The 27,987-nt window shown below is 38.9% G+C and overlaps 1 protein-coding gene across 1 annotated transcript in view; it reads right to left on the reverse strand.

The window, feature by feature from the left end:
* SHQ1 (SHQ1, H/ACA ribonucleoprotein assembly factor) overlaps nucleotides 1–27,987 on the reverse strand; it is a 95,753-nt gene that overhangs the window by 54,334 nt on the left and 13,432 nt on the right. Inside the window, exons 5-9 of the mRNA XM_027587847.2 lie at nucleotides 25,099–25,211; nucleotides 19,264–19,391; nucleotides 9,774–9,928; nucleotides 7,920–7,973; nucleotides 5,290–5,413 (exon numbers count right to left, since the gene is read on the reverse strand). Coding sequence (XP_027443648.1) covers nucleotides 5,290–5,413; nucleotides 7,920–7,973; nucleotides 9,774–9,928; nucleotides 19,264–19,391; nucleotides 25,099–25,211 — 574 coding nt within the window. The remainder of the gene's footprint in view (nucleotides 1–5,289; nucleotides 5,414–7,919; nucleotides 7,974–9,773; nucleotides 9,929–19,263; nucleotides 19,392–25,098; nucleotides 25,212–27,987) is intronic.

Raw genomic sequence — 27,987 nt, forward strand, 5'->3', positions numbered from 1 at the left:
GGTAATTTCTACAAGTCAATACAAAGAACCTGCTAAACTGACTTTGGGCTAAACAGAATTCAAATGCTAAAAACCAATTCATCTCCAAGGTTGCAAGAGAACTCAGAATTCACATAATACACCTGCCATACCCCTATTTCTTGGACAATCATCTTTCTTAAAGAAAAAGAGCAGCCCCAAGCCTTGTGCTACGGCTCTTCTTGTCTTCCACATTGATTGTGCTATTATATCTATCTACAGAAGAGCCAAGGCAGTCCTTTCTGAAAAATTGATTATTAAGCCCAATAATGACTAATATGTAAGGACTATTAATTATATAAAGCAAAACCAGCTTTTAGTTGGTAACAAGAACTAATCTCGTGAAGGCTATTCCTTGGGTTACACCTCGCCATGTAACTACTAGTCATCAGACCTCAAACGTTTATACAAAGGCAGGTTTCTGTTGGACTTAAAAACAAAACAGAACCCAGAGCGCCTGGCTGGCTCAGTCAGTACAGCATGCAACTCTTGATCTCAGGGGTTTGAGATCGAACCCCATGTTGGGTAGAGAGATTGCTTAAAAATAAAATCTTTGAAAAACAAAACAAAATATACACAACCAAAAAAACTAATTTCAAACATATGTTTTCATTAGTCAAAAAAATTTATACAACTGTCTGAACAAGAATTACAATGTTTCCCACAAAATGGTGAATAAACTTGAATTTAAAACATTTAATTATAGTGGTTAAGAGCCCACACTTAAAAAACCAAAAAACTTTTTATGAAGGAAAATCACGCACAGAAAGAGACCACAGGATGGTGAGGTGCCACATACGCATCACCCAACTTCAAGCAGGTACCAACGTGTGGTCAACCTTGTTTCATCTGCACCTGGCCCACTTTCCCCCAAACCTCTGTGGATTATTCCAAAATAAACCCCAGGCTTCACATAATTTCATTTATAACCATTTCAACACTTCAAAAGGCACAGACTTTGAGTCAGATAGACCTGGTGTCAAATCCAGGCTCTACCAACTAATGGCTTTGGGAGCCTGGGCAAGTGACTGAACTTCTCTGAGCCTGTCTTCTACCTGCAAAATGGTGATAGTAATCCTGACTTCACAGGAGTACAGTACGGATGAAATGAGATAAGCTATCTGAAGAACAGAGCCTAGCGCTGGCCCACAGGGAAGAGTGAATATGGTAGCTGCGGTAATTATGACTGTACTGGCAAAGATAGGACTCTTTCTGCCTCATTTCCAAGGAGCCCCACAAAGGACAAAGCAAATAGGAAGTATACGCATATTTTAAAAAGAGATGCTAACCTCTCTATGCTAAACTTACAGAGACTAACAAAAAAACCTGATTTATGACCCTCTCAGCCCACAACTGACCTCTAGGGAGTTTAAGGAACAGAGGTCCAGAAGAGCTCTTTGGATAAAACTGTAGTGCTATGGGGTTTCAAGCACTCTCCACGGGGGAGGGGGGATGGGACGGGACTATTTTCCTGTCACCCTAAACCAAGAGAAAGGGAGTTTTAAGAGGGGCCCCTAGAGAGTGTAAGTGACCATCCCCAGAAATTGTAGGGGACAGAGACTGGTGTCTGACCCACACCTGATAAAAGCCCCGCATGGAGAAGCAGGAAGGGGCAGCCTGGGGTGGCTGTGTGGAAGGCCTGCCACGGAAGCAAGCAGTACTTCCTGCAACGGCAAAGAGGAGCCCCCTCTCCCCAGGGCTGGCTTCACAGCCTAAGGCAGGCCCGAGATGGGGAAGGGAAGATTTACTTTTTTAATCAAGTTCAAAGGGGACATTTTAAGTACTTAAAAGAGACTCTTGTAATTTAAAGTGATATAAAAATTTACAGAATATCTATTATATAAGATAGGTGTGTATGTGATATGATATTTATAGGATATATATTCCATCCAGAAACAATAAAAGAACAGACAGAATGAGTTCAAAGAACTGAGAGAAAAAACTAAGTTTCCCATGATGTTCAGCACCTTCAATATAATAGTTACATTATATGTTCAAAAGCTGAGCAACAGCAGAGTGAGGAATGCCATCATAAAGATTAATGAAATGCAGATATTAGTACAAATAATAAACTGTATGAAGTGTATAATCAAATATTAAACCATGTCACTTCTAAACAGAATAAAATTTCAAGGCATATAAGAAAAGCTGCTCTTTTCATCTCTTTTTTCATTTATTTTCAGTGAGTAACCACAGCTAAGTGATGCTTCCATCAAGGATTCTACCCACTTCTTCCCCAAAAGAATGGAACAGGGGGAAAGAAGTGAAAGGTGCTCAAGACATAGGACAGAAACAAAAAGTGGAGAGATGATCATGTGGCCCAAGGTTACTGATCCAGGGACAGAAACTCCATGCACAAGGTACTGTGTTAAGCACTAGAATAGTACTTAAAGGGGCAAAGCAGGTTTTCTGCCCTTAAAGGAATTTGGATTAGACACGTAGCAACAGCGAGAGATGAATGCACACAGTCTTTAGGCGGTGGGAGAAGGAACACAACACTGAGACTAGCCCAAGGCCCAGTAAAGAATTCTTTTTTTTTTTAAAGATTTTATTTATTTATTTGAGAGAGAGAGAGAATGAGAGATAGAGAGCACGAAAGGGAAGAGGGTCAGAGGGAGAAGCAGACTCCCTGCTGAGCAAGGAGCCCAATGTGGGACTCGATCCCGGGACTCCAGGATCATGACCTGAGCCGAAGGCAGTCGCTTAACCAACTGAGCCACCCAGGCGCCCCCAGTAAAGAATTCTTGTGAAGTCTACTGTGAAGTCAGGAAAAGCAAATTCATGGTTCTTTTAAAAACTCAAATCTTAAAATAAAATAAAAACTTACATCTTAGTCAACCCATTATAATGAGATATTCTATAGATTCTGAAGCCTTGCTACACTAGTTTTGAAAGCTCATTCCAGGGGCGCCTGGGTGGCTCAGTCGTTAAGCATCTGCCTTCGGCTCAGGTCATGATCCCAGGGTCCTGGGATCGAGTCCCACATCGGGCTCCCTGCTCAGCGGGAAGCCTGCTTCTCCCTCTCCCACTCCCTCTGCTTGTGTTCCCTCTCTTGCTGTGTCTCTCTCTGTCAAATAAATAAATAAAATCTTTAAAAAAAAAAAAAAAGAAAGCTCATTCCAGTTAAGATCAATATTTCTTAAGGGGGAGAGTTATTCGTTACTTTCAAAAAATGGAAGCACTCAACTGACCTTTCTAATAAAAAGTGTGATCGCTGTGATTGCATCTTGAATTATAAGCAGGCACAAATTCATTCTTGGAAAATAGTAAATGCCACAGAAGAGCTACCCCTGCGTCAGTTACAGAGTATCCAAACAAACGAGATTCTTCAATGGCAATAATGACATCCTTGTGCCATCCACCTGTACAAACACAAGTTACAACCCTCCTCCCCACAGCTTATGGCATGTATTCTAGACAACCCAGCTCTGTTTCAGCACTAACTAATCATGACCCAAATTAGCCACAGAAGATGCTCTGTACAGTTAACAGAGGCTTCAGATTCATTTTCAGCAGACACACATCCAGTGTGTTACCTAAGGTTTGCTGGGGCTCTCAAGACACAGCTGATAAGACAATTTCTTGTCAGATTGATAATGATGAAAAGTTAAGTCTCAATTGCAGTTCTCACCTACAAAAACCGTTTTGAGTAATTGATTACCATGTAAGTCAACGCAATCAAATTTATTTCTGGTTATGTAATCACAGAACTGATTACTTTTCAAATAAAAATCCAGAGAACTAGATTACGTCCCAGAGTAAAAAGTAGCAACTGTGTGTGTTTGTGTGTGCGTGCATGCACACATACACAAACACACACACACACACACACACACACACAGACACGGGGGTTTTGCCTGTTTTCCATCTGGAAACCATGATGTAACAGGATAATCGCAAACTCATTCTCACTGATTAAATCTGTGAATAATGCGCAGATCATCTAACGTGACTTAAGTAAGAAATTATGACGGCATGTAACTCAAGTTCAACAACCAGTCATTTATAGTAGGTTGATTTTTCAAGGTAATCTTTTGGGATTCAATATCTTAGAAAGCAAGAAGAAATAACATGAGAAAAAAACAAAGCAGTTTCTTTCCCACCAATAAATTAAGAAAGATCGATTTTTCAAAGGTAGTAGCTCTACAATCTATGAACAACAATCCTTCAAAATAAAATACAGCCAGCCTAATCCAAGTGGATTGATAAAAAGGTATCTTTCATTTAACTACAATTCATTTTTAGAATTAGAATTGTTATCTACCTTAAAAGAATCTACTTCAAACATGATTTTTCTCCCCAGGATAAGAAGGCAACAGGTTACACAGAAGTCAAAGAAAAACATAGGTATACCTCTAGGAGGGACAAAACATTAGAGATGGGATTCTTCCTTTTAAGTCAATGATGTCACCTGGGTGGTAAAGGGAAGAGCTTCCTTACTTTCCCCTTCTTATCCTAAAGTCTGGAAACTAAGCCCCAGAAGTACCTTTATCTAAGGACAAAAGAATGACCAGACTGCCAGGAAAGAATATAAGAAATGACCATAAAGAATGGAAAGCTACTTCTAAATAAATGTGCCAGAACTAGGATGCTATTACCTTCAAAGTCATTACCTTAGAAATTATATACTTAATCCAATGATGCTGTGATAGTCACTCTGGAATTTGTTTCAGAGCTCAGAATGTTCCACATCCTTAAAACTAGTTAATCTTTGTCCTTTCAGGTTAGATTTGGCAATAGTCAAAAGTCCTCAGAGTAGCTGTGCTTTTCTTTAGAAAGTCTTTCCTGACCTCCCAAGTCCAGGTTCTGTGCCCCCTGCCCAGGGATCACTTCGTCCCCTGGCAGAGCACCTTTCACTCTACAATGGAATTGCTTACTTGTCAGCAGTCCCCCAGGAAAACAGTAAACTGCACAGAAACAGGGAATATATCTTATTATTTATTATTACATCCACAATCCTAGCATAGTGCCCAGAAAACTGCAGGCCTCCAATACTGAATGATGCGATCCACTATCATATGAAATGGTTTGGAATACAGTGTCCATCTTTTCTACTGATCCTTCCAGCATCTCTCAGGAAAGAGTACCACACCTCACTTGTGTAATTATTCTACCTACAGAGAAGAACTACTACTTTATATACCTGGGGGAGAAGTGATTGCATTTGATGATTTTCATTACTCATTTATGCACAGAAAAGCAAAAATCATGACATCCTCACAGACTAGTAACTTTTCCACTCTCAAATCTGCAAGCACAAGAATATCTTACCTAATTGCAATATCTTTATAGTGTCTCTGTAGGCTTTCATCACCAACTTGAAGTGGCGATAAAGTGGGTAGCACAAAACTCGTCTTCCAAAAGACACCAGAATTTCATGAACATTAGTCCAAGTCTGTGAAGTAGAGTTTAAATAAGTAATCATTTCCATATTACATAAACAAAAGGACACAACAAAATATGAAACTACTCTCAATTAAAAACTCTTAAGTTTGGATCATCATGAAGCCACGCAAGAGAGAAATACAAAACCATGAAATGAGATTTTTATATACCTTACAATAAAATACTTAACTGAAGTCTTTGTCATTTCTCGTACTTTATCAAGATATCACAAATGCTCTTTAAAAATCACATATGCAGCAGGAAAGTTTTAAAAAGTCTTTTAAGAATTACAAATATGAATCTAAAACACATGGCACTAACAAAATGCAGATGCACATAAAAGACACTGTTAAATGATATATGTTTCATGTTTTTGTCCTTTAGAACCATTCCAGATAGTGTAGATGAAAGATGTGGAACTTGTCAGTGAAGTGTGTTCAGTCTCCCTCTTCTCCCTCTTCTTCTTCTTTTTTTAGTGCTTTGGGCGTGAGTAATACATGGTAAATACATGGTATTTACTTCAGTAATTTGCTTTCACTTATCAAAGAGAAAAGTGATTTCTTGAAAAAAAAGTGTTTTACCTTGAAAAGTATCAAACAGAAACCATCAGCAATTCAAAACTTACTGACACCGCTAGACAAAGGCAGTTTTGTGCAAAATTGTTTTTTAATTGCATTTTGGTTAAAACTGTATTAAAAATGTAACCCATATATAAAACTTAAAATATAACAAGTAAAACTAAGGGAGCAGAATAATTTCCATGTGTATTAATCCTTAGTGAATGAGAGATCTGATTAAAAATATAGAGTATCTGACAAAGAACAGCTTCTACCTAAAAAGAATTATAAACTTTCTAAAAATTCTACCAAAAACTAAATACTTTTAAAAGTTTCACATAGCTCTTAACATCTCTGGTGATTCTAAAGTTATCTCAAAAACAATAAAAATTTCAAATTAAAATCATAAATAGGTGAATTTATTCATGTGGATTTTAATAACTTGAACCATGAAATTAGTTAGTCACCAACTACTTTGTTTTCAACCTAAGTAACCAACGCAATCATTACAAAAACCAGTTTCTCCATTATATGCTGATCATAGCAATAAGGAGAACCCAAGTGAAGTCTAGAGAGCGGTGCTCCTCCATCTTTAATATGCATATGAATCCCTGGAGACCTTGCTACAGTTTCTGTTTCAGTGGGTCTGGACTGAGATTCTGTCTTTCTAACAACTCCCAGCCAAGGATGCTGGTCAAGCCGCTGGTTCACGGAACATTCTTTGGAGTAGCAAAATTCTCTGACAAAGCTGAATGTCTCAATTCCTGTTCACATCTATTGTTTGAACAAAGTGATGCCACGACAACTCTGATTTAAAACTTAACCATCTACTGTATCTAGGATTTAAACTGGGAAAAAAACCCAAAAACCTAGTTAACTAAATTAATGATGCAATTATCAGCTATTTAAATTGACAGCTTTTTTTTTAATGCTAGCTTTTCTTTCTTTCTCTTTTTTTTTTTTTTAAAGATTTTATTTATTCATTTGACAGAGAGACACAGCGAAAGAGGGAACACAAGCAGGGGGAGTGGGAGAGGGAGAAGCAGGCTTCCCGATGAGCAGGGAGCCCGATGCGGGGCTCAATCCCAGGACCCTGGGATCATGACCTGAGCCGAAGGCAGACACTTAACAACTGAGCCACCCAGGCACCCCCCCCACCTTTTTTTTTAAGGTAATCTCTACATCCACCGTGGGGCTCGAACAGAGGACCGCAAGATCAGGAGTCATATGCTCCACCAAATGAGCCAGCCAGGTGCCCCTAAAACGACACATTCTTCAAGTTTTCTAATTACTGTTGTGATGTTCAACAATTTGTTCAGAGCTAGTATATTTTAAAATAGCATCCTTTGATAAGACTTATACAACTATTTTCTAGGAAACAGATATAAAAAGAATGATTACTATACTAGAAGGGTTATCAGCTCTGACCATACTAATTGTAGGACCTAAGATAAGTTATTTAAACTATATAATCTGAGTTTCCTCATCTGTAAAATAGCAATAATACTTCTCTCACAGACTTACTGGAAGGAACAGGGGAAGTAATATATATAAAAGGCTTAACACGGTCCTTGATGGTCAGGAAATGGCAGCTAGCAGAATTATCACCTAGGTTTGCTGCCCAACTTTGAGCTCTGAGCCGCAATATATGCCAACTTACAAACAGGCTCTAACTCCACCCTACCTGCTCCCCCAACAGACCATGCGTGGTTTTTCCTCCAAAGTGTGTTCTCCTTCTCCCAAATTCCACAACACCCTACCTAGCTTCATTTGTATACTATGATTAGCAAAACAGTTACAAATGCAATTAGAATTTTATTAAAAAGATGGAAAAAACACTTGTATAACAAACTTTCCACTTTTAAAAAGTCAAGTAATTGCTTGAATTACCCAAAATGAATGGCAACAGAAACATCACTTTTTAAACAAAATCTAAAAAATTGCGATTGAAAATCATACCTCAAACCAGCACAGTGTGGGACTCAGTTTTCTAATATTCCATGCAGATTCGACCTTTATTTGTTTTGAAGAAAAGAGTACTGTCATTTTAGAGGTAAAGTCATTCCAAAATAAAGCAAATATACCCATTTATTCAACTAGTATCTCAGTAGCATTGACATAGAAGAACTAAGAAGCATCCATGACTGAGTAAAAATAATTGCTTTGCAGAAGCTATCAAAGGCAAGTTTCTGCCTACTTTCCTTGGGATTTCACAAAGTAAAGCTTTTCTACTGATAAGAGTAGCAGAACATAAGAGCAAATAAGCAGGGGCTTTGAAACTAAAAATTAAAGCAAAGCGATGCTTCCTCAATTTCTGTCCCTTCTCAACTAAGTTACTTGCTTCCCAAACGTTCTGTGAATAATCTGCCAAAGGACTCAAAGATAATGCTGAAGTGCTGACTGGGGCACTTAAAAAGCTGCTCAAGAATTTGGACTTTCAGAAAATGCTTGTGAGAGAATAAGTACATTCTAGAGGTCTTGAAGTTGCAAGACTTCATGATGTCAAATATGCGAAGAATCAAAAATGGTAAATTTTATCGAGCATAACTAAACACCCTCACTCATCTCCTTAAGCAATAATGTGAAGTACTTTCTTTGTCAAAGAAAATATTTTCTCCAATTATGGTATCCTTAAAAGATGAGTGGAAACAAAAACCATCTCCAGCTATATTATACCCCTGATACACTTGTTAATATTCATTTTAGAGTCAAATGCAAATCTCAAGAGTCACCTTTGAAATTTTCAGAATCATAACAACAGAAAATTTGACACATATCAAAAAATAATCCTAATACTATGCTAATGCTACAATGTTGAGAAAAGCAGATTAAATAATATACATCATGACCCAATTTAAATACACATACACACAAGTACACAATGAAAAACTGGAAGAGATGTATCTCCTCGTAACACTAGCTATTTCTGATTGGCTGAGATTACAGGAAGTTTTAATTATTTTCTTCATATGTATATTTTTCCTTCTATACTGATAGGAATTATCTGTGCAATTTGTAAAAAAGGAAAGCATATGCTCAGCCGGAAAATAACCCTTGAGCAAGTACAATTATAAACAGCTGCAGGGGCACGTTAACTGGAAAGACTTTTTTTGGCTTTGCAGCCTTTTTTAAATATACAATCACTGATATAGGTAAGAAAGAAGCTTAGCTCTTCATTTATAAAATCAAATGTGGGCTAAAAAGAGATACAACAAATTTTGTATTATTAAAAAAAGATCATTTAAAAAATAATGTACTTTATAAAAGGCTTTACTTTTACAGGATTTCTTTCAATAGCAAAAAAAGATATGACTCAAGTTTTTAAAAATGTGATTTACATATAATTTTTTCAGAAGCATACCTACTGTATGAATTAAGGGACACCTGCGGATAAATGCTCAGATTCCCTTGCTCCGTAAAAAGCTTGCATCTGCAAATGGACAGCTTGGACAGAAGATATAAATGGGAATGGTAAAGTTTACCTCTTGTCAATGTCAAGTAGAAACAGCTCTCTTCTTTGGCCAACTCATCTCCTAAAGAGATGAGAGCTCAGGATAACCTTTCTCTACCCTCAGCTTTATTGCCTTGCTCTGCTACTTGGTAGACACTGACGCCCAGAGAGAAGAAAAAAGATCAAGCTAGCATTATGCGTTCACGTTGGTACTCACCACCGATGCACATGTGCAGCTCTGCCAGGAGCACCCCCTGAATAACTAATCACAACAGCTCTTACTCTCCACGGGAGGAGTGATGCCTTACAGTTTATTTAGTCCAGTCACTTATGCCAACATGCAGAGACATACGGGCACTTACATTCTTCTCTCCTTCAGTGACACGAGTTTCATAGCAATACGCCAGAAGGATATCAATCAAACTGTAGTACACTTGGCGACGAGCTCTCTTGTCCAGTAGGTAAGATTTATTGACAAATTTTCGTAGCTGGTATTTCTCTTCTTCAGAAAAAGACACTAGGGAAAAAAATGCATTTAAAAATTAAACGTTCCATTCAGTTTTGTAAAACCCCCAGTGTGGAGGATTTGTCAAAATTAGAACTTCGATTATAGAAACTGAAATAGGAGTTATTTAATTCTGAATATAGAAAGAAATTTTAAACTAGACTTCACAGTTTTATTAAGGGCTGTGCATCTGCTCAAACCCTAGTAGAGCTAAATAAAGGAGAAATGTCTAAACAGTATCTCTTCCTTATTTCCAAGATGCCCCTTTTTTGCTACACTGTCCTGTATTCAAGGCATCTAACTGCTGGAGCTACTGACTTTAAAATAAAGATAAGACAGTTCAAGAACACAAAACATAATAGCTAAATAAAGCACTCTGTAAATATTCATTACCCACTTTGAAAGTTCTACACAAAGAAATAAGAATATTCCCATATAATAGTCAACGTAAGGGCAAAGTATATTGATATTCTTTATATACAGAAACAAAGTGTTACATCACACATATTTAACTTGAGGGAAGAGGATGGTTCCTTTCAACAGTGTGTCTTTTCTTCTTTCGCTTGTCACCGTTTCTCCATCTTCATTGACAGCCTTCCCCACGTTAAAAATCTAGTATATATCATCTCATATTTTTCTCTATTATCATATAATGTTATACAGACACACAAACATAAACAAGGGAATTTATACCTCACCGCTCCCCCAACCCCTGCCAAGGAATTAGATCATTTTTCTCCATCTAGCCTACCTTACTCAGGATCTCTGGCAAATTTCTCCAAGTCAATTGGTACTTAGCTAATTTTTGTAAAGGAGTAGAATATTCCATGGTGTAGTATGCTCTATCCAACCACTCCCCCTACTGATGGGCATCCACTATGGTTCCAGTTTTCTGCACTGTTAATAATGCTGCATAAATGTCCTTACCACATGTCCTTGGATACTGAAGCGTAAATTTCTATAAAACAGATTCCCAAGAGTAGATTCACTGGGTTAAAAAGTGCATCTGTTTTAAAAAAATACTTCATTTAGAGGCTGCAACTCTCTTTTTTTTAAGATTTTTTATTTATTTATTCATGAGAGACAGAGAGAGAGAGAGAGGCAGAGGGAGAAGCAAGCTCCCAAGGAGCAGGGAGCCCGATGCGGGACCTGATCCCAGGACACCGGGATCATGACCTGAGCCGAAGGCAGACGCCTTCTTTTTAACGGTCATGGACACAAGTTCTCTTTCCTACACACATCCCTCACACCCAGCAATAAATGTAAGAGCTTCTCCTCATTTCCAAGTTTTTTTTTTAAAGATTTTATTTATTTATTTGAGAGAGAGAGAGAGAGAGAGCACATGAGAGAGGGGAGGGTCAGAGGGAGAAGCAGACTCCCCGCTGAGCAGGGAGCCCGATGCGGGACTCGATCCTGGGACTCCAGGACCATGACCTGAGCCAAAGGCAGTTGCTTAACCAACTGAGCCACCCAGGCGCCCTCCTCGCTTCCAGTTTAACAGACAGGAAGTGACTGTGGTAGAAAGAATTCTAAGATGAGACCCACTGAATCACATCATTTGAATGTGGGCAGAACATGTGACTTGCTTCTATCCAAAAGAATACGGTAATAGTGATGGGACAGTCAATACCATGATTATGTCCCATTAAGATTAGACTGGAGCCAGAGACTCACCGCTGGTTTTAAAGAAATATGATGCCATGTTGTAAGAGGGCTGTGTGGCAGCAAGCTGTGGGGGGCTCTGAGATCAGACAGTGGCCCCCAGCTGACAGTCAGCAAGGACATGGGGACCTCAGTTCTACAGCCACAGGAATCGAATTCTGCCAGCTATCACATGAGCCTGGAAAAGGACCGTGAGCTCCAGAAAAGAACTTAGCTACCAAAACATATTAAAAAAGAAAAGAGAAGATAGCTAAATTTAGCTACAGTCGGATAAGATCCTGAGCAAAGACCCAGCTAAGCAAACGCGAGTCCTGAGCCATGGAAACTGAGTCAAATTAGAACAGTTTCTAATTTGTGGTCATTTGTTATACAGCAAGAAAAATCTAATACAATGATAGATCACTGTTACTGCAGTTAGTATTTTTCTACATGCTAAACTTTGAGCATTACTTTATAGGTTTGTTGGCAACCTGTGAATGAACCATTTAAATGTGTTTTGCCCATTTTTTTCTATTGGATGGCTTGTCTTGTCAAATTTTTAAGAACTCACAGTTATAGAAAGAAACCTTGTCATATCTCCAAATCTACTACATCTCCACTGACTTTGTCTGTGGGATCTTTTGCCAGTGAATTACTTATTTTTTGTGTAGCCAAATATGTGCATCTTTTTTTAAAAAAAACAGATTATGAATTTACAGCCTTTGATAAGGTTTTCCCAACCCCTAAATTGTACACGAAGCCTCTCAGCCTTTCTTTTTGTGTTTTTTTTAAAGATTTTATTTATTTACTTGAGAGAGAGAGAGACAAAGAGAAAGAGTGGGCACATACTCAAGAGCAGGGAGAGTGGCAAAGGGAGAGAGAAAAGCAGACTCCCCGCTGAGCAAGGAGTCTGATGAGGGCTCAATCCCAGGACCGAATCATGACCTGAGCTGAAGACAGACACTTAACTGACTGAGCCACCCAGGCGCCTCTCTCATTTAAGATTTACAGTTTCCTTTTTAAAATGTAAGTCTTTAATCCATCTGGAAGTTATTTTTTCATGTTTTAAGATTTTGGCTAATTCCAGATGAATAGTTAATTGTGCCAACACAGTCTGGTCAGTAATCCATCTTTTCCCACTGTACTGAACCACCAATTTTGTGAAATAGATGTGCTGCTTTTCTTGCTAAAAATTACTTCCAAGCATTTTCAGCTTTTGTGACTTGTAAATACAACATTTTTTCCCCATTTCCAGGAAGTTACCAAGAGGAGAGGGAAAATCTATTTCTTTTCACATACCATCTTAACCAGTGTTTGGCTACCCAGGCCAAAAAATTACAAGTACTGAATAAACACTAATGATTAAAAAAAAAAAGTTATGTCTACATTGGTAAGGTAAGCAAGTGTAAGACTGAAGTTCCTTCTAAGTTTCCTTTGATGTCTACAATACAGGCAAGCCAACAAGTATCTATTATTTTCTCACATTAAAACGAGCATTATCGGTTAACCATACATACGAAGTAAAATACATCTTGTCTTAAAGCAAGATTTACAGAAAGAGTAACAGATAATCACATACATGTACTCAGTTCCTAGCTAGTGTAAGTAAAACATGGCCTACTACTTGTCTTCGAGTGACTTCTACCGAAACTCAACCATCTAGATATTTTTAAGTTACTTCCAAATAAAAATGTTATCAATCTCTTATTTTGCAAAGTAATCCTTAATTTTCCTTCCATGCCCTATCAGACAATCACCTTCAAATTCACTTAAGTTTTTAAGCCTGATAAAGAGGAGCATCCAGCTTCCAGTTCCAGGGCTTCCTATCAACCTAATCCCAAAATAACTTTAAAAGGCTCTTTCTCCAGGGTTTAGAATTGCCCATTATATTTAGGTAAGGACAGGCTAAACTGCTAACCAAAAAGAACCCAAAATACAGTGACTTATATACATAGAAATTTCTCTCCCACGTTATTCTGAGTGAATGATCCAGGACTGGCGAAGCATCAGCATCCCATCATATGACTTCCATCTTTGCATCTAAGAAAGCTGTTCCAGGTTTTTACCATTTTCTAAGCAATGGGAAAGCAGAATAAGATGGCAATCACCTTCTTTCTAAAGACCTGATCCAGCGCACCTAGCGCTTCCACTCATTTCCCATCACCCAGGACTTAGTCACATGACTACACCCAGTGGCAAAGAAGGAAAGAAAAGACAGTCTCTAGGGCAGTCACTACCTGAGCGCTCCTATGCCCAGCTCCAATTCAAGAAGCCTCTCAGGGGAGGAGGACTAACCAAAGACACCTGGCTGGCTGTGATGCTAACTTTTAGGAGTCCAAAAATTATTAAATCGCCTTTTTTTTTTTTAAACTTTAAAGTAGGCTCCACGCCCAACGTGGGGCTCAAACTCATGACCCCAGGATCAAGAATCACACACTCTACCAATGGAGCCAACCAGGTGCCCCTAAATTGCCTTTTTAATATTCCCAGATCACCCTCTCAATAGCTAGCTACCCCATCCCTTTCTATCTCTGCTCAACAAAAACTGCCCTTCTGCTCCTCACAACTGGGTAAAGCCAGAAGAGACAGAATGATTACTGACACATGCTGGCCCCTTCTCACAGAGTTCCCTAACCCACTTCAGTCCTCTCTTAGGAGCCTTCCCCTTAACACGGCTTCTTTTTGTTTAAAGGCTTCCTTCCAGCAGTTTTACAGTCTATCCTCTGGGGGAAAGAATCTTAAATACAGTTATTGGAAATTACTAGAAGCAATACTCCTTTAACTCATTAAAATTTACTTAGTGCAAAAATACAGGTCTTGAAATATATTTATGTAATCATTTCTTCAATGATGTTAGAAATCTTATGATTAAAAACTGTAAGAAGATAAAGGAAATAAATTTGCACAAGTGTTGTTCACATAAATGACAAATAACTATGAGAATGCATTTACGTAATTTGCTGGCCATAAAGAAATGTGTATGTACCTTTTTTTTTTTTTTTTTGAGAGGGAGAAAGTGCGGAGGGGGAGAGGGAGAGAGGCAGGCTCCATGCCCAGCACAGAGGCCGATGCCGGGCTCCATATCAGGACCCTGAGATCGTGACCAGAGCCGAAATCAAGAGTTAGGACACAACCGACTGAGCCACCCAGATGCCCCAGAAATGTGGATACTTTCAAACTTAATGCAGGTAGGTCTCCGGTGAAGCCTTTTTTAAAGACTGACATTTGGAAACAAAATTAATTAAGACAGATAAAATAGGTATTGAATGTCTCATTAAAGGGCTCATATGAAGATCCTTTAATTTAAATAGAAGCTCTCTGTTCAATTAAAGCAATCTGATGTAAGGAAAATTTAAGAAGGCACATACTCACTGCCGAAGAAAGAACACCTAACAAAGTATTTTAAGTCCCCTAGTATTTCATAAGATTTGAGACAATATTCCCCAAGGTGTCGTTTTTGAGATGTTCATTACTTTAGCTAATAAGAAAGTGCCAGGTGTTCAAGATGATATTATCACACTTGAGAAAAGCCTTTATCCTAGTTGACTAATAAGGACTACTGCTTCCAGATAATTCTAAATCAGAAGGTAAGCATGCCCAGAACCACTTAATAACACATTAACTCATCTAAATGTTCACTCCTTTGTTCTTAAGTAATCACATCTGTATATACGCTGAATAATTTGTAAAGGCTGACCTGGGAACTACAGGTTCTCATGTTCCATCACCCACAAGTAAGGGCTTTCCCATATTACAGGTCACTGTTGGGGGCTGTGTCTGTAAGAAAAGCGAAAAGCCTGCTGGAATGTCCTCTTCTGAATTCTTGGAGCTAGGTGCCCCTAGCCTTTCCTTAAAACATACCACCTTTCTCTGAGTGTTTTGAAGTCCCATTTTGGCCTAAAAAGTTCACTGATAAATACACAGATAGAAATTCTGAAATTCAAGCAAAGAAACCAGAGATGATAAATAGCAATATCAACAAAATAGGAAATCACTAGAGAAACCAAAAGTCTGAGCTCCCCAAGGCCTTTTTTTATTGGAGCTGTAAACTGTATCAGCCAAAGGGGAACTTGGGGGGGTTTGCACACAATCAGGTCTAACCAAGCAGCAGCAATGGGAAGAAGTACAGATGCAGTGCCAACAATAGTTGGATGATTGCCACCACGAGTAACATTTGTCAAGCATTTGTATGACTTCGCTTCTGCTATATAGTTCACAACATTTCGGTTAATTATACTTCTATAAATAATCTACAGTCAAACAAAGGCAGCTGAAAGCTCAATTCATTTGGGGAAGAAACTGGTGCCCTAGCATGATGCAAATGGCCCAGGACCACCTCCCAACATTAAAAACCCCAATCAATATGTCTGACGACTGCAAAGGGGCTCCCATCAAAATGGGAAGTGACCTTCTTACTTCACTTAGAACATTTTCTACTTTTGTTACTTTTAAATCACTCCTTCTCTCTTAATCCCCCTCCCAAATATCTCTGTCTTCCATGGATCAACAATTAAACGATCTCTGATCTGGCTCCTCTCAGAGGAATGCTAATCTGTCGATTGTATTGTATACTTTCTGGAAACCGATCAAGGGAACTAGAAGAAAATGTGTTGCATTCAAACCTTTCGCCTAAATGGGTAGCCCTGCAGGGCTACAACTTTCAAAGCTGACACTGACAGCTCTACAAACACGGACGGCCTCACTGGTGCCAAACAGGATGTCCCTGCTAGGAAGTTCACTGACTAAAAATGTTATGTGGTGTCATAGCAAGCAACCATGTGCCAAGATTCTTGGGCTGAGATTAACCGCTGAAAGACAACACGGGAAATGTGGTCAGTCCGTCCTCATGAAACCAGAGCTCAGGGGGAGCACAGCGTTTTAACACTTCCATTTACAAGCCTTCGGGGGAGGAGGACTGAGATCATTACTGAAGATGTTAATAAAAGTCTCCATGTTATAACTCAGGGTTACAATGCAAATGACAGGAATCACAACTGAGGCAGAGACAGGGAGCAAAGTTCACCATCGAAGCCTTATCTGGAATTCGAAACAATCTAGCTTACTATTTTATGACGAGGATGAATCAAAGGGAAGCCCTCACCTGCGCTGTTCTATCTGCCTGGCAACGGCTGATGAGGGAACACAAAGGAGAAACACCCCAACGGCATGACACAGAGAGGAAGGAGACCTGGGAGGCACAGAACAAGGAGGGGAAAATCCAGCAGGAGCATGCTCCCCGAGTTCGCTGAGGACTTCAAGGTGTATTTCTTCGCTGATTCCCTTTCTCCCATATTGTAATCTGGTTTGGCACACTTCAACTTATCTTCCCAATTCTAGGTGTCTCAAATACTTGAACGGAGCGGGGGGGGGCGGGGAGGAAGGAAGAAAAATCTCATTAACAAAAAACCTTTCCCTTAAAGTTTTATAAATGTACAACAATCTTAATTTCACAGAGAAGCCATTCAATTCCTGGCTCCCCTGCCAATGATTTTCCTCTACCATAATAATCTTTAACATTTCCAATATGCTAGGGATTTTAAGTACATCATCTCATTCAGTCATCGACACAACTCTATGAGGTAGGCAGAAACCCAGCAAAGATGCAAGATCACACAACTAGCCTGTGGTGGAGCAAGGCATTAATGCCTGAGCCCCATCTTTAGCTTCTATCCCATCCTTAACCCTATACTTGGCACATGTGGAAAAGGTACTCTCTGTACAACACCACGGAGCTCAAGTTCTTCTACTTTACATCACATGTCCTTGGTATTTTAAAAGGTGATTTTTAAAATGAATCACCATACTAGCTTAGTAGACTATGAATGTTCCTTAAGCACCAGTTGGGGCACATGCCTTGGGTTGGATGTAGATGAAGGGACCGGAGGGGCAGTGGTTAAAGCAATGACCTGGCTTAATCTTCTGTTAAAATTATACACAGAGAACTAACCTAACTCAAAGGCTGGCTCTCACAGGAAACAGGACCTAGAACAAGCTACAACTGATCAAAGAAGAGCGAGTTAGAATTTAAATCAAAGGGAATGCCTTTTCTTGATTTTTAGGGCAACTAGCTCACCCTTGTGGACAGAAAACTGCACAACCACCAATTTCCACCCACACCACCTCATTAAAATACTGCACTGAAAGTAAGCAAGCTTTCCAAACAGATCTACGTGGCATAGATAATTACCTATCTAAATTGTGTTAGCAATCCTCTCCCTGAAAATTTGTCAATATAATCTGGGAAGTCTCTGAAAGATTCTTAAACTCAAATCAAATATAAAACCAAGGATTTGTTGAAAACAATGTAACGAGTCATTATTTATAAATGAGTTTCTCTTCTGCAATAGAGTCAATTATAAAAGATTAAAGTAGCAATTTTTCAATCTGGTAGAAATCACCTAAGCTCTTAACAAAACTGAACTAGAGAAATATTGACAGCAGTATTTATTTATTCTATAAATATTTACTGAGTACTTATTATATAACAGGCACTATGCTAGACAATGGAAACACAGCAAATGACAGACTACTGCATTACTGCACAAAGAATCAAAAATACTGTTCTGCAACAGACCTGTAGCTACTTTAGACTGAGTGGACAAAGAAGGCCACTGCAGAAGTCTGTAAACAACCCGAAGATCCATCGGTAGTAAAGAGCCCAAATATGTGCGCTTGTATATATAACAGTATACTAGGTAGGCACTAAAGCTCAGGTAGAGCCCTAAGTACCAATATGGAAGATGTACAACATAGACTACAAACTGGAGAAAGCAAGGAAGAACAGAGTGTGTAGGAGTCTGTGCGTATAAATTTCTTACAGCAAATATTCAGATGTGGGTAAATGCACTGCAAACACCCCAAAACTGTTAACAAGTGATTACTTTCAGGAAGAGGAATTTGGAGTGAGGAGATTCTATATTCCACTTCATGTATGTATATGTATGTGTAGTCCTTTCATTTAAACACTGAAATTTCATTTTTAATACAGGAAGAAAAGCCAAATCAGTAATGACAGAACACATGGGCCTTCTATTCTTGATCTATCTGAAACTTAAAATTCTAACATACAGAACTAATATTCTGGAAAAAATGGGAAGGACATATCAAATTCATTCAACAAAGGGAATGAAAACTAGATCTTTTCCACAATTACTAATACTCAAATATCCTTACCAGAGAGGAATGTTCTTTTTTAAGATTTATTTATTTATTTGAGAGTGTGTGTGCACACGTGCCCAAGCATGCAAGTGGGAGGAGGTGCAGAGGGAGAGAATCCCCAAGCCGACTCCCTGCTGAAGGCGGGGCCAGGAGAGGGGGCTCTAGCCTATGACCCATGAGATCATGACCTGAGCCTATGCGAAGAGTCAGATGCTCAACCAACTGAGCCACCCAGGTGCCCCTAAATGTTCAGATCTTTCAAGCAAATTACTTAACTACTACAAATGTCCTGTGTGTTCATGTCCCTATATTTACTTAAAAAATAAAAATTTTAAAAAGGACCCCAATGATTCAGAAGTAAAGCATACTTCAAAAGACTGTCCCAAGACAAGTCTAATCACTGAGTGGCATTTTCCAGTCCGGGGTAAAGACTACATTTCCAAAATTAACAAACCAAAATAGTATCTTCCCTCTATGAGGCAATTAGAATTGTGTGCTTAGTAACAGGGAAGATGGTCAACAAATGAACCTAATTTTGAATTTCTTACCTAATGTAGCATGATTTTCTTGCTCCTGACTCTTTGCCAAAGAGGCCATCATTTCTGAATATATATCAGTCCACCAAGGATTATACTTCAAAATCTGTTCAACAGCCTCGTCTTCAAAAAAGTCAGCTCTGGAAAGAAAACAGTGAATGAGCATGTTACATAGAACTGGGCTGATTTTGGTTTTTTAAAATTTTATCTTACTCATCACATTTGTACTAGAAATATAGATTATTAAACTACAGATCAAGGAAACGAGCACTGTATTTACTGTTTTGTGGTCACTAATCACCATAAAGGGAAAACTATGCATCTGACTAAAGGGATAGCCAGCATTTCTGCTCTCGTCAGAAACAAGGTACAGAAAAGACCAGTCCTCCCCTGAAAGCCCATCCCATGTACGGCAGTGGCATGGGGTAAAGCAAATCTGAACACACAATGGACTGAAGCATGGAACCTGGACTAGATTTGTAAGTACCACCTATTTTGGTAAAGTTACAATAAAGGAAAGAAACTTTTAACTCCACCAAGCAAAGAAAACTAAACATATCAACAGGAAACAAAGGATACTGCATACCCACAAAAAGGCTACACATAAACATACATACACATTTTTTTAGCATGTGCCTTCATACTTTCTACCAAGATGCAATTTCTTTCATAGCTCTGCTAATCTTAATAGTTCCTTTGCTTAAAACTATTGAAAAAGAAAAAAGCAAAAAAAAAATTATTTTTCCTGCACTTTATTTTCTCAGGTTTTTTTTAAACATTTCATTTATCTGAGAGCGAGCGAGCGAGCAAGAGAGAAAGCACAAGCGGGGGGGAGGGCAGAGGGAGAAGCAGACATTCCCCCCCCCCACCCCCCGAGCAGGGAGCCCAACACAGGGCTCGACCCTGCACTTTATTTTCTCAGGGTTTTTTCAAACATTTTATTTATTTGAGAGAGAGCGAGCAAAAGAGCATGAGCGGGGGGGCGGGGCAGGGGAGAGGGGCAGAGGGAGAAGCAGACTCCCCCCCTGAGCAGAGAGCCCAACACAGGGCTCGATTCTGCACTTTATTTTCTTGGGTTTTTTTTTAAACATTTTATTTATTTGAGAGAGAGAGTGAGCAAGAGAGAGAGCACAAGCGGGGGGAGGGGGGAGAGGGGCAGAGGGAGAAGCAGACTCCCCCCTGAGCAGGGAGCCCAACACAGGGCTCGATCCCAGGACGCTGGGATCATGACCCACGTCAAAGGCAGACGCTTAACCGACTGAGCCACCCAGGTACCCCTACTTTCTTAGTTTTAACTTGAAAAATAAATGTTACATTCAAATTATACTCCTGGAGGACATTCATTCAGAAATTACAACCCTGCATTCAAAGTTGAAAACTCTGTATTTATAAGAAGAGAGAGACAAAAACTCTGGGTGAAAAATTCATTTATATTTCAGTTAATTAGAAACTCAAGGAATTGGTTGATTTCATAAATTGATTTTCTAGCTGAAAGTTTTATGATCTGAAATATTTTTTCCTTCAAGTGAAATCTTTCTAAAAATAAGTATCACAGATAACTCACCGAATTCTCCATATGTGCCAAGCACTGCACTGAATGGTTTTCACCCATTATTTCCTTGAATCCTCACACCACCCCCAGGGGTAGGGGGAACTATTAATACTCCCATTTTACGTAAGTAGAAACTCAGGGTCAGAAAATTTGTATATCATGGTCAAAGTCAAAGAACCAGTAAGAAGTATGGGTAGGATCTGGACCCAATTAAGTCTTACTCCAGAATCCAAGCTATTAACCAATATAAACATTCCATTTTTATGCCTGAGGAAATAAAAGTACATATTGGACAAAACTGAATAGCAATGATCTTGAAATAGTAATTCTCAATATCAATTTTGTCACATGCATGAGAGATATTTCAAAAACATAAATAATAGAAGTAAATGGCTAAAATGCTAAGTCAACAAAAGCACTGTACTCTTCGCCCCGCTCCAACTCCATTTTGGGCAGTGGGATTACACGGCTGACAAGACAGAGGCGGTCATGGTCCGTACGGAACTTACAGCGCCATGGGAGAGTCCAACAATCATAATACAAGTGCTATGTAATTGCTATGACCTAACAGTACAAGCATCTATGGCAAAGTGAAACTGGGACAGCAGGGAAGGTGCCTGGAGAAAAGACTATCTAAGCCAATAGTCAATGATAATTAACAGTTAACTGGACTAAGAAGGGTGGGAGAGAGCATTCTGAGCTGTAAGAATAGTTAGCAAAGGCGAGGAAACAAGAAGTCGCAGTTAAGGGGGAAGAAAAAGCTGAGAACAGCTGAAAATATTACATTGTAGTGACAACAACATTGTAAGCCATGTCAAAAAACCCTAGTGGATTTTTATCCCTAAAAACAACTGAACACTTAAAAGCTTTTACATACGAGTCTGACATTGGTGTGTCTTGGAATACCACTCTCAGCTGCAGTCTGGAAAATGGTCTAAAGGAACAGGCCTCAAGGCACAGGAATCATGGAGGCCTAGAAAAGGGTAGCAGCCACGGACATGGAGTGAAGTGGATGGATCTGACCTATAGCCAGAAGCTAGAATCCTTAGGATGCAGTGGTAAAGGGAGGACCAGAAAGAGACTGAGTAAAGCAAACAGTAAAGAGATAAATGGAAATTTTAATCACTTCAGGATAGATTAGAAGTGTGGGGTAAGAAAGCAGTCAAAGATAAATCCCAGGTTTCTACTCTGGGTGACTGGCATGAAAAATGGTACACTCTGCCAAAGAGAAAATTCAGAAAAGACTTTGCAGGTAAAAACGATGAGTTCGATTTTGGACATGTTGCAATAGAGGAGTCGGTGAATACCCTGTCGGTGAATACCCTGTCGCTCTCCAAACCCTTAACAATGTGGCTTTTCTTCAGAGCAATTATCAACAATTGAAATATTGTCTGCTTCCCCACTAGAACAGGAGCCCCATCAGCGCAGAGACCTTGTCATATTCACTCTAATCCTCAGTGTCTGTGACACTACCTGACATGCAGTTCATCCAAACAAGTATTTGTTGAACAAGCAAGGGCACATGTGAAAGAATGAACAGATGAAATTTTAACGCTTTTCCTAAGCTTGCCATTTTGAATAAAGAGCCACGTTGGGAGCAGGTGACCCTCTTCCCCTACTTACAGTGTTCAGGTTGCCTAATCAGTATACCAAACTAACAAATGTACAGTTACTGAAAAGTGACAATTTAAAATAGCACCCCAAATGCTACTGATCATTTTTGTACCTTCTTATCTCACAGTATTTAGAGTGTTGACTAAATTCTTCTATTTTTCTCCCAAAGAAGGAAAGAGGCAGATTTTATGAATTGGTTAAGGCAAAAGATATGCCACCAATTAAAAAACAATATACCTGGGGAAGGAAAAAAAAAAAAACCACTCTCGGCAAGAGAAATTCGAAAACTTTGCTATGATAAGCAAAACAGGAAGGCCTATTAAACAATGTTTCAGGATGCCTTCGACAAACTGTAGTGTAAAAATAATATCCAAGAGGAGTTACAAATAGAGAAAAAAAGATAATCAATAACAATATGTGTTTATGGATTATCTGTTATATGCCCAGTATTCTGATGGGCTGCAAAACACACAGGGGGGAAAAACATCACACGATGGCATCTAGAATTTACAACAAAAGATTTAAAAAATAATAATTATCCTAAGTCATTTATATGTGCCTTTGAAATGTATGAATTTTTCTGTGTGATGAATTAACCTCACTGTGTTCTGCCTTGGGATGGATTTAAAATTGGTTTTCTCTAAGCTCCCAAAAAACCTGACACTATAAGGAAACATCATGACCAGTAAGGATTAAGTCAAACAACTTGAAAGTGTTATATAGTACACACTAACATACGTTATGCATTAATCATGTACATTACATTTATGTACATAAATATATAATACATGCAATGCATTGCCTGCAAAGTAGGTAAAAACTGAAGTAAACCTTTTCTTCCACTGTATTAACCAATAAGAACAATTAAAAAAAGCACCGAGCCAAAAAAAATTTTAACTGAAAATTTAAAAGAATTTTACTTACACTTCATTTATTATTAGCACATTTGGGTGAGTCAGTCAGCTAATATAAATGAGTAAGAAATAACACAAAAATGACAATTAGCCAAAGTCCCACTGCTACTGGAAAAGTCACAAAGAACCTTTACCTCACAGCTTCCACTCTCTGACCTGCCCATGACTAAATTTAAACCACTCCTTGAGAAATGGAAAGAACAGTTCATGCATACTATGAAAGAAAATGAGCTTCTGGATAAAGAAACACAGAAGATGGAGAAAAATAAGGACTGCATATAATATCGCACTGCTAAGTATAAATTCCAATTTCCTAATTCTCTCAGGCCAAGTTATTCTTCCAGTTTGAGAAGAGATAGGCAGTTCTTCTAATTAAGCTCCCTCCCACTTGAAATTTTAGTCTTGTAAAGCTCATTCTGTTTTCATGCTGGCCCGAGAAATTTGCTGACATGAAATTTCCCACTTTAAATATTCAGCATGATTTTAAATAGGTTTCTTCAAATTACTCTTCAGTGGACCTTTAAAACCACAATTGGAGAGATAAAGGTAATTAGAAATGGCAATGTAAATGGAGCTGAATCTCTCAGATGTCCTCCAAAATATAACATACCCTGCTCTTACCCAGTTCCCCCCAGGACGTTGAATGGTTCGACCATTTATCACTACACATCACTCAATGCATTTGCACATCACAAGATATATTTCTGCCATTCCAATTAGTCTCCCACTGTGTCACAGGAGATAGAATGTTAATCACAAGAGCAAAAGCAGTTAAACTGAAATAGTGTACATGAAAAGGAAATACAAAATAACAAATGGAACGACTCTTTTCAAGTCTCAACCAAGCCTCTTAGTAGTGGTATGACCTTGGGCAAGTCCCTTAACCTTCTTTCCCCAAATGTTGTGAACTGATTTAAATAATCACTTGAGAGCACTTGGTAAGCTGAAAGCACTATATAAAATAAGGGACTATGATGATTATAGCTGCACACATAACAGTTTAGAAATTGTTGGCCCAGAGCTTGGGAAAAATAATAATTGAGGCCTATATCACCATACAACTCACATCCTACGACAGTCTAGCATCCACAGAGGCCAGGTGACAATCCCTTACTTGGAAGAAGTGTTACTATCATGGTCAATAAGAGACATCACAATGTCTCAAGTGATTATTTAACTATCCATTAACTAGATAAGTCTGTTAGGCAAATACAAGCCTGATAGAGATGCATTATGTCGAAAGACACAATTAAAGCAGATGGGAAATACAGCAAAACTTTAAAATTAGAATTTATTTATACCCTACCACAATGAATAATTATTTAATTAGACTCAGATCTTCAATTACAGGTGCTCACAGATCAAGTGTTGGGAAAACCCTGGATCAGCCAAGAAATGCAGTACATGTAGATTCAAATTCTTAAAGAAATTGAAACATCTTTTCATTTACATATACTGTTAATTACAACAAAAAGTCTACTGAAAAGAACTAAAAATATTCTCATGAATGCGGTGTTCTACTTTTAAGCCTGGCAAAGTAGTACGTTAAGAGTTCTCCGTTGCCAGAATGACCTACTGAGAAGCACATCTTACAAAGATCACAGAGACATAAGTTTGTAGGTTAATTCAAATGTCAATTAAGGTTCTGAGCCCTCACTAATTTCTAGAATCCTAAAACCACATGCCTAGCATACTTAAAAAGACATTCAAAAATTTTCAAATCAATGTCAAGTCAATTATTTAATCCTCAAAAAACTCAATACTCACAGATAATGATCAGGATCAAATTTGGCCAGCTCAGCAGCCAGGCGTTTCTGTCTTCGTTCAGCTGCAGGAGTGAAATCCGGATCCTTAATATCAATAACATCACTCAATTCATCCTAAGAACACCCAGAAAAAAAAGAATAATTGCTATCTCCCATTTCATCACTGAAAAATCTAATTTTACACAAAAGGCCAAAAGAAAGGAACCATCTGATCATATTACCTGTGACATTTCGATTCAAATCCAGCAAATATTTGTTGAAACACCTATTGCTTGCCAGGCCCTGCTGGAAGCTTTCACATAAATTATCTCATTTAATCCTTACAATAAAGTGGTCAATATATATTAGAACTATAAAAGTTCATCATAAAAAAAAAATAAACCCCGTGCAAGCAAGCAGGAACACTGAATTCAACTCTTCCCCATTTACTCATAGAAATGTGCAAGGTATTAACAGCATATTTAAATAAATTTCTAGACAGTAAGATGGAGGTGCTCCTGCCACATCAGCAAACAGAAATGTAGATAACTTTTATGTGCCTGTAAATCTCTGCTTGACCAGAAATGCACTACATCCAGTCAGCCAATCTCCAGAGGCCAAGCCAACCTTGGGCACTATACTTTCTTCCTTGTTCTCTCTCACCCAAGACAAGGTGGATGATCTGGCCAATCAGATATTTCCTTTCTTTCTCTCCCTTGTTCTTTATTCTTTATCCTATAAAAGCTTTCTGCCTTTGGCCCCATTTTGCAATTCTCTGAATGGAGACCGTTCACTCCTGAAGTGTTAAATAAAAGTCCGTATCACTGACAATTGTCTTCTTTTTTTTAAGATTTTATTTATTCATTTCAGAGAGACACAGAGCATGAGCAGTGGGGAGAGGCAGAGAGAGAAGCAGACTCCCCGCTGAGCAGGGAGCCCAATATGGGGCTCGAACCCAAGACCTGGAGACCATGACCTGAGCCGAAGGCAGTCACTTAACCATCTGAGCCACCCAGGCACCCCGAAAATTGTCTTCTTTTAACAGGCAAAATGGTTTGAATATCAATGGTTTGAACATCTACACATAAACTTTCCTTTTGTTTCTTCCTAAGGTCCAACTCAGCTGGTCTCAATAAGGATTACCAAATAAAACTTATATACAAAACTGTGTGCATTCTACTTTATAAGCAGATTTAAGAATTTTTAAGGGCAATTTTAATGTATATGACTTTCCGTTTTCAAATTTAAAAATCTAATCCTAAGTAATAATCAACTTCACTATAAAAATCTTAACCTGGATGTATACAAACTGATATGTAGCATGTGTCCTAGGCCAAATCCTACAGAAAACACGTAGAGTAGTTAAAGTATCTGGGATACCATCCAGCTTTTTTCTTTTGGTTGGAATTATGAAGCCAAGAAACCTCACACAATGCATAATATTCCTAAAGCTACACCTTATTTTCTTTCTTCAACCTCCCCATTCCAGTTACTGACCACAATTGAGAAGTATGGAATTAGAACCTTCAACAGTATTAGCTAAAAGAAATCAAGGGAAATAACTTGACAGAGTAGAGTCAAACTGAAAACAAGATTTGTAAATGGAACAGACAGGTTAGTGCCTAATAACTGGGCTTAGAGTTGAGAGCTTTAAGGTAAACTCCCTATAAGGAAATGAGCTAAACTGAAGAAGCCAAAGACACTAGGATACACACTCCCCCCCCCACCGCCCCCTCACACACAATCAAAATTTGTGCCTTAAGGAAAAAAAAAAAAACTCTCTTGTTCCTACCACAATCCACTTAGCTCAAGTAGTATCAACGTTTAATCTAAGTACATTCTAATACTGAAAAAGGGTCCACAGAACTTTGTAGAAGTCACATCCAGAACATGTTAATACTTCTAACTACAAACATTCTAGGCAGAAACCTGATTACTGGTGGTCCCCAAATAAAATTTTACATTCCAAAAGTTCCTTTACAATCACTTTTGGGAAATTAACAATGTATTTTCCTACAGAAATACTATTATAAATAGTAGTTACGTGCTCATGGTAACCCACAAGTTTATTCAATTCATAATAAACTTTAAATAGAATACTCTTAATACAAAGAGTTTAACAACCCCGCGGCAATGTTTCCGTGGGAAAATGCTTTCAGAGTTCCATTTTAATCCGCCAGAAACATCTCTTCCCCAAGCAGGACAACCTGGACTCTTCCTCTCCTCCCTACTCTCGCCCGCCTGAAATTACCTCCTCCAAGCACAGAGCTGTGTGCTGACGTAGGCCCTGGGGGAAGAAGTCGAGTTGTACTGTATGCACAGGACTCACCTTAGCTAGATGACTACTACAGTTGTTTCCTGCCCACGGACCCCAAGTCCTTCTCCCCAGCACCCCTGAGTCACCCACTTCCTTTCCTCCTTGCCCCTAGGAGTTCTCTGCATGTACATACGTGTACACACACACACACACACACACACACACACACACACAATTTCTGAAAGCAGCCTGATGCAGCAGAGAAACTGTGACCGTGCAGTCAGACAAAGACTGCTCCAGTCTAACTGCGCAGCCTCCCCTGAACCTCAGCTTCCTTTCTGTGAATGTGTTTGGTCACACCTCCATCATGGGGCTGGGTACTACTCTCCTCTTGCTGCTGTACAAGTTACTACAAATTTAGTGGCTTAACACAACACAAACATATCCTCTTCTAGTTCTGGAGCTCCGAGGTCCAGAGCCAGTGTCACTAGGCTGAAATGAGGGGAAGGCAGGGCTGGTTCCTTCTCAGGGTTCTAAGGAAGAATCCCTTGCTTTGCTTCTTCCATCTTGGAGGGTGGCTGCCTCATTCCTTGGCTGGTAGCCCCCCATGACAATGCCCTTCCTCCCTCGGCTTCCATCATCACACGGCCTTCT

The sequence above is a fragment of the Zalophus californianus genome, chromosome 1 (genome assembly GCF_009762305.2).
Source record: "Zalophus californianus isolate mZalCal1 chromosome 1, mZalCal1.pri.v2, whole genome shotgun sequence".
NCBI lineage: Eukaryota > Metazoa > Chordata > Mammalia > Carnivora > Otariidae > Zalophus > Zalophus californianus.